At 45.5% G+C, this 9,704-nt stretch overlaps 1 protein-coding gene across 1 annotated transcript in view; it reads left to right on the forward strand.

Moving 5' to 3' along the window:
• The window catches only part of RPL18 (ribosomal protein L18), a 41,667-nt gene extending 32,529 nt beyond the window's left edge, over positions 1-9,138 (forward strand). The window contains exons 6-7 of the mRNA XM_063942745.1: positions 8,219-8,288; positions 9,014-9,138. Of these exons, the coding sequence (XP_063798815.1) occupies positions 8,219-8,288; positions 9,014-9,089 (146 nt within the window). The 3' untranslated portion in view covers positions 9,090-9,138. The remainder of the gene's footprint in view (positions 1-8,218; positions 8,289-9,013) is intronic.
• The last annotated feature ends 566 nt before the right edge of the window (positions 9,139-9,704 follow it).

A 9,704-nucleotide genomic window follows, 5' to 3' on the forward strand; every position in this document is an offset into this window, starting at 1 on the left:
TTATATATATACAATATCGCCAAAATCAGTGCCCCCCCTCTCTGTTTTAACCCTGTTTCTGTAGTGCAGTGCAGGGGAGAGCCTGGGAGCCTTCTCTCCAGCTTTTCTGTGAGAGAAAATGGCGCTGTGTGCTGAGGAGATAGGCCCCGCCCCTTTTTCGGCGGGCTCGTCTCCCGCTATTTTTGAAGTTAGGCAGGGGTTAAATATCTCCATATAGCCTCTGTGGGCTATATGTGAGGTATTTTTTGCCTCTAATAAGGTTTTTATTTGCCTCTCAGAGCGCCCCCCCCAGCGCTCTGCACCCTCAGTGACTGTTGTGTGAAGTGTGCTGAGAGGAAAATGGCGCACAGCTGCAGTGCTGTGCGCTACCTTTATGAAGACTCAGGAGTCTTCAGCCGCCGATTTTGGACCTCTTCTCTCTTCAGCGTCTGCAAGGGGGCCGGCGGCGCGGCTCCGGTGACCATCCAGGCTGTACCTGTGATCGTCCCTCTGGAGCTAGTGTCCAGTAGCCAAGCAGCAAATCCACTCTGCACGCAGGTGAGTTCACTACTTCTCCCCTAAGTCCCTCGTTGCAGTGATCCTGTTGCCAGCAGGACTCACTGTAAAGTAAAAAACCTAAGCTAAACTTTCTCTAAGCAGCTCTTTAGGAGAGCCACCTAGATTGCACCCTTCTCGTTCGGGCACAAAATCTAACTGGAGTCTGGGGGAGGGTCATGGGGGGAGGAGCCAGTGCACACCACCTGATCTGGTAAAAGCTTTACTTTTTTGTGCCCTGTCTCCTGCGGAGCCGCTATTCCCCATGGTCCTTTCAGGAACCCCAGCATCCACTTAGGACGATAGAGAAATACTGTTACTGCCCTAAAACCTATATATATACCCATCCAAAACCTAAAACCTACTTTATTTCTCCGGATACAATTTTTTGAAATGCATATAAAGGGATGCTCTGTAATCAGTTTTTTGGTAACACATTGTAGTGTGCGCATCCACTCACTGATTCGGCATGACCTGCCGAATCAAGGTTTTCCCATACATCAATGCAGAATGTGCATGTCATCGTGGATTTTCATTCTGTAACTGCAAGAAATGTCCCTGATGGTTTAATGCACGGGTTTCCAGCAGCTAATGGATTCGAGCAACGCGGACAATTAGCTGTGCTGTAAACCATACAGCTAATTTAATATGCCCTTAGATAGGTACTTAGTACTACCACATTTTTCTTGTTCATTGTCCTGTCTGAGGTGGCCGAAGTCACGTAGCGGCAGCCAAGATTCAAAACCTTATGGGGCTTATTTATGAAGTGCTTCTGATCGTGCAGGTATGCTGTTGCCCAAACAGCATACCGAAAATAACAAAGTTGAAAAATAAACTGAAGAAATCTCTCTGGAACTTGTGTGCATCCTCTCCTGAGGGCAGTTTTTTCTAAACTGCCTGTGGGAGGGGGCATAGAGGGGAGGAGCCAGCACACCCAGTGAAGAAATTTAAAGTGCACCGGCTCCGCTGGACCCCATCGTACTAGATTCCCCCAATATCCTTTATGGATGCTAGGGAAAAATGCATTACCCCTTTTAAATATCTGGCATAATCAACAATCAGAAGTACTGAGTTTTACAATCCGATACTTGCCTCATGCTTGCTCTCAGGCCACGGTGCTATCAGGTCAGTTGCCCAATGTGGGATGAGACTAGAGTTTGATCCGCTTTACTGGACACTGGCCAATCAGAGCAACACTTCTAGGTTTTAAGAGGAGTTGAATTTTGAGGCTTATTTCTGGCAAATATGAGTGATTCTGAGGCAGTCTATTTGACTTGATCTGTTCAGCTGTAGCTAAGCAATGATGTGGTACTGTTAGCACCTGCACACGTACAAACATGTTAACATTTAATATGTTTTATAACAGTATAGATTATACACTAGCAACCTGCTGCGGCTCTGCACGGGAGCAAGTTTGAATTTACGGCGATAGGCTTTTTTTGATCGAGGTTTTATAAATACTTTGAAGATTTTTTTCACATGAAATAGGAATGGAACAAAATGTATTTTGTTCCATTCCTATTGGTAAACAGGGTTACATCAATTCTGGAGAAACCGGATAATATAGATATAGTAGGAGTTCATTGTGATATCTTCAACGGTTTAGGTAGTGTAAACCAAGAAAGCACTTGGATGGCAGTTTTTTCTTTCACTTGATTCACTAAAATCGTCACTTCTCAGCTTCCTTTTTTATAGATTAAGTTTCTCTATCGTCCTAAGTGGATGCTGGGGTTCCTGAAAGGACCATGGGGAATAGCGGCTCCGCAGGAGACAGGGCACAAAAAAGTAAAGCTTTTACCAGATCAGGTGGTGTGCACTGGCTCCTCCCCCTATGACCCTCCTCCAGACTCCAGTTAGATTTTGTGCCCGAACGAGAAGGGTGCAATCTAGGTGGCTCTCCTAAAGAGCTGCTTAGAGAAAGTTTAGCTTAGGTTTTTTACTTTACAGTGAGTCCTGCTGGCAACAGGATCACTGCAACGAGGGACTTAGGGGAGAAGTAGTGAACTCACCTGCGTGCAGAGTGGATTTGCTGCTTGGCTACTGGACACTAGCTCCAGAGGGACGATCACAGGTACAGCCTGGATGGTCACCGGAGCCGCGCCGCCGGCCCCCTTGCAGACGCTGAAGAGAGAAGAGGTCCAAAATCGGCGGCTGAAGACTCCTGAGTCTTCATAAAGGTAGCGCACAGCACTGCAGCTGTGCGCCATTTTCCTCTCAGCACACTTCACACAACAGTCACTGAGGGTGCAGAGCGCTGGGGGGGGCGCTCTGAGAGGCAAATAAAAACCTTATTAGAGGCAAAAAATACCTCACATATAGCCCACAGAGGCTATATGGAGATATTTAACCCCTGCCTAACTTCAAAAATAGCGGGAGACGAGCCCGCCGAAAAAGGGGCGGGGCCTATCTCCTCAGCACACAGCGCCATTTTCTCTCACAGAAAAGCTGGAGAGAAGGCTCCCAGGCTCTCCCCTGCACTGCACTACAGAAACAGGGTTAAAACAGAGAGGGGGGGCACTGATTTTGGCGATATTGTATATATATAAAAGATGCTATAAGGGAGAAACACTTATATAAGGTTGTCCCTATATAATTATAGCGTTTTTGGTGTGTGCTGGCAGACTCTCCCTCTGTCTCCCCAAAGGGCTAGTGGGTCCTGTCCTCTGTCAGAGCATTCCCGGTGTGTGTGCTGTGTGTCGGTACGTGTGTGTCGACATGTATGAGGACGATGTTGGTGAGGAGGCGGAGAAATTGCCTGTAATGGTGATGTCACTCTCTAGGGAGTCGACACCGGAATGGATGGCTTATTTAGAGAATTACGTGAGAATGTCAACACGCTGCAAGGTCGGTTGACGACATGAGACGGCCGACAATCTATTAGGACCGGTCCAGGCGTCTCAGAAACACCGTCAGGGGTTTTAAAAACGCCCATTTACCTCAGTCGGTCGACACAGACACAGACACGGACACTGAATACAGTGTCGACGGTGAATAAACAAACGTATTTCTCATTAGGGCCACACGTTAAGGGCAATGAAGGAGGTGTTACGTGTTTCTGATACTACAAGTACCACAAGAAAGGGTATTATGTGGGAGTGAAAAAACTACCTGTAGTTTTTCCTGAATCAGATAAAATAAAATGAAGTGTGTGATGATGCGTAGGGTTACCCCGATAGCAAATATTGGCGTTATACCCTTTCCCGCCAGAAATTAGGGTACGTTGGGAAACACCCCTTAGGGTGATAAGGCGCCCACACGCTTATCAAGTGGCGTTACCGTCTCCAGATACGGCCGCCCTCAAGGAGCCAGCTGATAGGAAGCTGGAAAAATATCCTAAAAAGTATATACACACATACGGTGGTTATACTGCGACCAGCGATCGCCATCAGCCTGGAGATGCAGTGCTGGGTTGGCTTGGTCGGATTCCCTGACTGAAAATATTTTATTCATGTAGAGCATTTAATAGGATGCATTCTATATATATGTATGTGAGATGCACAGAGGGATATTTGCTCTCTGGCATCAAGATAAGTGCGTTGTCCATATCTCCCAGAAGATGTCAGGGACACGACAGTGGTCAGGTGATACAGATCCCATACGGCAGATGGAAGTATTGCTGTATAAAGGGAAGGAGTTATTTGGGGGTCGGTCCATCGGACCTGGGGACCACAGCAACAGCTGGGAAATCCAACCTTTTTTACCCCAAGTTACATCTCAGCTAAAAAAGACACCGTCTTTTCAGCCTCAATCTTTCCTTTCCCATGAGGGCATGCAGGCAAAAGGCCAGTCATATCTGCCCAGACATAGAGGTAAGGGAAGTAGACTGCAGCAGGCAGCCCTTTCCCAGGAAAAGAAGCCCTCCACCGCGTCTGCCAAGTCCTCAGCATGACGCTGGGGCCGTGCAAGCGGACTCAAGGTGGGGGGGTAGTCTCAAGAGTCTCAGGGCGCAGTGGGATCACTCGCAAGTTGACCCCTAGATCGTACGAGTATTATCCCAGGGGTAAAGATTGGAGAGTCGAGACATCTTCTCCTCGCAGGTTCCTGAAGTCTGCTTTACCAACGGCTCCCTCCGACAGGGAGGCAGCATTGGAAACAATTCACAAGCTGTATATCCAGCAGGTGATAATCAAAGTACCCCTCCTACGACAAGGAAAAGGGTATTATTTTTCCACACTATATTGTGGTACTGAAGCCAGACGGCTTGGTGACACATAGTCTAAATCTAAAATGTTTTGAACACTTACATAAAAGGTTCAAATCGAGATAAAGTCACTCAGAGCAGTGATAGCGAACCGGAAAAAAGGGGACTATATGGTGTCCCTGGACATCAAGGATTACCTCCATGTCCAAATTTTGTCCTTCTCATCAAGGGTACCTCTGGTTCGTGGTACAGAACTGTCAATATCAGTTTCAGACGATGCCGTTTGAATTATCCACGGCACCCCGGGCCTTTTTACCAAGGTAATGGCCGAAAAGATGTTTCTTCAAAGAAAAAAGGCATCTAAATTATCCCTTACTTGCACGACCTAAAAAGGGCAAGTTCCAGAGAACAGTTGGAGGTCGGAAGAGCACTATCTAAAGTAGTTCTTCGACGGCACGACTGGATTCTAAATATTCCAAGAATCGCAGCTGTTTTCCGACGATACGTCTGCTGTTCCTAGGGATGATTCTGGACACGGTTCAGAAAAAGGTTTTTCTTCCCGAGAAAAAAGCCAAGGAGTTATCCGACCTGTCAGGAACCTCCTAAAACCAGGAAAGGTGTCTGTACATCAATGCACAAGAGTCCTGGGAAAAATGGTGGCTTTTTACGAAGCAATTCCATTCGGCAGATTCCATGCAAGAATTTTCCAAAGGGATCTGTTGGACAAATGGTCAGGGTCGCATCCTCAGATGCACCTGCGAATAACCCTGTCGCCAAGGACAAGGGTATATCTTCTGTGGTGGTTGCAAAAGGCTCATCTATTGGAGGGCCGCAGATTCGGCATACAGGATTTGATCCTGGTGACCACGGACGCCAGCCTGAGAGGTTGGGGAGCAGTCACACAAGGAAGAAACTTCCAGGGGGTATGGACGAACCTGGAAAAGTCTCTTCACATAAACATTCTGGTACTAAGAGCAATCTAAAATGCTCTAAGCCAGGCGGAACCACTCCTGCAAGGAAAACCGGTGTTGATTCAGTCGGACAACATCACGGCGGTCGCCCATGTAAACAGACAGGGCGGCACAAGAAGCAGGAGTGCAATGGCAGAAGCTGCCAAGATTCTTCGCTGGGCGGAGAATCACGTAATAGCACTGTCAGCAGTGTTCTTCCCGGGCGTGGACAACTGGGAAGCAGACTTCCTCAGCAGACACGATATTCACCCGGGAGAGGGGGGTCTTCATCCAGAAGTCTTCCACATGCTAATAAACTGTTGGGAAAGACCAATGGTAGACATGATGGCGTCTCGCCTCAACAAGAAACTGGTCAAGTATTGCGCCAGGTCAAGAGATCCACAGGCAATAGCTGTGGACGCACTGGTAACACCTTGGGTGTACAAATCAGTATATGTGTTTCCTCCTCTGCCTCTCATACCAAAGGTATTGAAGATTATACGGTGAGGAGGAGTAAGAACAATACTAGTGGCTCCGGATTGGCCAAGAAGGACTTGGTACCCGGAACTTCAAGAGTTGGTCACGGACGACCCGTGCCCTCTACTTCTGAGAAGGGACCTGCTACAACAGGGTCCCTGTCTCTTTCAAGACTTACCGCGGCTGCGTTTGACGGCATGGCGGTTGAACGCCAGATCCTAAAAGGGAAAGGCATTCCAGAAGAAGTCATTCCTACCTTGATTAAGGCAAGGAAGGAAGTCACCGCGAAACATTATCACCGCATTTGGCGAAAATATGTCGCGTGGTGCGAGGATCGGAGTGTTCCGACGGAGGAATTTCAACTGGGTCGTTTCCTACATTTCCTACAATCAGGATTGTCTATGGGTCTCAAATTGAGATCTATTAAGGTTCAAATTTCGGCCCTGTCAATATTCTTCCAAAAAGAATTGGCCTCAGTTCCTGAGGTACAGATTTTTGTTAAAGGAGTACTGCATATACAGCCTCCTGTGGTGCCTCCGGTGGCACCGTGGGATCTAAATGTAGTTTTAGATTTCCTCAAATCCCATTGGTTTGAACCATTGAAAAAGGTGGATTTTAAATATCTCACATGGAAAGTGACTATGTTACTGGCCCTGGCTTCCGCCAGGAGAGTATCTGAATTGGCGGCTTTATCTTATAAAAGCCCTTATCTAATCTTCCATTCGGATAGGGCAGAACTGAGGACTCGTCCGCATTTTCTCCCTAAGGTGGTATCAGCGTTTCACCTGAACCAACCTATTGTGGTGCCTGCGGCCACTGGCGACTTGGAGGACTCCAAGTTGTTGGACGTTGTCAGAGCCTTAAAAATATACATACTATATGCACCCAACAAGTTGGGTGCCCCTGCTTCTAAGCAGACGATTGCTCGTTGGATTTGTAACACAATTCAACTTGCTCATTCTGTGGCAGGCCTGCCACAGCCTAAATCTGTTAAGGCCCATTCCACAAGGAAGGTGGGCTCATCTTGGGCGGCTGCCCGAGGGGTCTCGGCATTACAATTCTGCCGAGCAGCTACGTGGTCGGGGGAAAACACGTTTGTAAAATTCTACAAATTTGATACCCTGGCAAAAGAGGACTTGGAATTCTCTCATTCGGTGCTGCAGAGTCATCCGCACTCTCCCGCCCGTTTGGGAGCTTTGGTATAATCCCCATGGTCCTTTCAGGAACCCCAGCATCCACTTAGGACGATAGAGAAAATAAGAATTTACTTACCGATAATTCTATTTCTCGGAGTCCGTAGTGGATGCTGGGCGCCCATCCCAAGTGCGGATTATCTGCAATACTGTACATAGTTATTGTTAACAAATTCGGGTTATATTGTTAAGGAGCCATCTTTAAGAGGCTCTTTCTGTTATCATACTGTTAACTGGGTTTAGATCACAAGTTGTACGGTGTGATTGGTGTGGCTGGTATGAGTCTTACCCGGGATTCAAATTGCCTCCCTTATTGTGTACGCTCGTCCGGGCACAGTACCTAACTGGAGTCTGGGGGAGGGTCATGGGGGGAGGAGCCAGTGCACACCACCTGATCTGGTAAAAGCTTTACTTTTTTGTGCCCTGTCTCCTGCGGAGCCGCTATTCCCCATGGTCCTTTCAGGAACCCCAGCATCCACTACGGACTCCGAGAAATAGAATTATCGGTAAGTAAATTCTTATTTTTTTATACCTAAACCTTTCTCATCAAATGCTCTATAGAATTTTGAAAACCGGATCAAAATCTGTCCAGTGGTTCTTGAGATTAGCCTGAACAAACGGACAGATGCCTACTAAGGACTTCTTCCTTTTTTTTTTTTTTATACTATATAGAGGGACTACGGTCAGCAGGAAGTTGCTTTAGTATTCATTGGACTGACCAGGTATTGGCAGTGTGTGGACTGATTTTCAGAAACATTCCGTCACTTCGTCAATGGCTGAAATACACTGGCTGTACTGTTAGGTTTTATATTGGCTGTACAGAAGTGATGATTTTTTATTTTTTTTTAAACCATTACTAGTACACTTGATTCCACTCAAGTAGGGGGAACTTTTACTCATTATATATCTTGTTTCCTCACCAGGCCCTCGTAAAGCACGTGAGGTGTACAGACACTTTGGCAAGGCACCCGGTACCCCACACAGTCATACCAAGTAAGTGTTTTTGCCTATAAAGATTTCAAATGAGATTATTCTGTATAGTGTTGAACATTTCATGTGTTTAGCGCAACTATTTTAAGAAATGTATAGCTATATAAGTTAGATAAGACCATAAATATTGCATTTTAAGTCTGCTCTGTTCGTGTGAGTAGACTTGATGTAAACAGGGCTTTGTATCTGTACCTTTTGTAACATGGTGAATTGGTTCATAACCTGTAGATTGTAATGAGTACCTCCTTGTGGGCATGTTTGCTTTTAGTCACTTAATGAGTTCTATGAAACATGATTGTTTCATAAAGCTCACACTAGGTTGCACTAATATTTACTGAAGAGTTCTAAGTAATGTTCCTAATCTGATCGTCTATCGGCTACCAATACTATTGCTGTGGGTTAGCAAATGAGATGATGATTTGGGTAGGCAGCGCATGTGAGCGCAGATAGGCTGATTTGGTCAACAAGCAGAAATTCGCCATTTCTCTTGTTTAGACCGTGTTAAGGTGCTTATTTAAGGCCCATCAGAATTGCCATCTGCAGGAGCAACATGTTTAGAAGGATGTTTTGTTCCTGAATTTAGGAATGGTTTGATATTCTGAAGTCTCAGTTATTCCCATAGCTCTATTACTGCATTGTAGCAGTGTTTACTTAGAATTGTTGTGAATCATTTACTTGTTTTGTCGTGACATGAATTTTTGTGACTTAATTTTCTTTCTTCTTTCTAGACCCTACATTCGCTCTAAGGGTAGAAAGTTTGAGCGTGCCAGGGGGCGCAGAGCCAGTAGAGGATACAAGAACTAAACTCACTGTCTATGCTTTGTACACAATAAAGATATTATGTCTTCACAAAGTTTCACAATTCATTTATTCAATATACAACAGGAAATGGATCCAGTTCCTTAAATGTAAAAGAAGGATCAGTCTTTTAGGTTATTGGTCGTACTGTTGCCTCATTATGCCACCCTCGTGGTAATCCTAGTTTGTGTTTAAGGACCATTAAAACAAATACATAAAATAAAGTTTTTTTTATTTATAATGTATGTTTGTGAAAGTACTGTATATGTAGCACAGTACAAGCTATTGAACCCTCCTACCAGTTTTGTTGGTTCCTTAAGCTTCTACCATACAGGAAACTAATGGTGCACTAAACACGGTCTATAACTGTACTTTGAAGTCTTTAGGAGTTACAGTAAGAATTCATAAAAGCAGCATTTTAGCTTTAGCAATACTCCTACATTACACCCTCCCTTAGATTACAGGTAAATGGATAAAGGCATTGATTGTGTACATTCAGATTACTAATCTATTGGCAAGATTATTCCCTCATGTCGCACTTACTAAATTGCTTGAAAGTGGACCACTCACGCGGGAAGCACCCATTTTGTAGGACTATGCAGGCTATCTAATTAGAACCTG

The sequence above is a fragment of the Pseudophryne corroboree genome, chromosome 10 (genome assembly GCF_028390025.1).
Source record: "Pseudophryne corroboree isolate aPseCor3 chromosome 10, aPseCor3.hap2, whole genome shotgun sequence".
NCBI lineage: Eukaryota > Metazoa > Chordata > Amphibia > Anura > Myobatrachidae > Pseudophryne > Pseudophryne corroboree.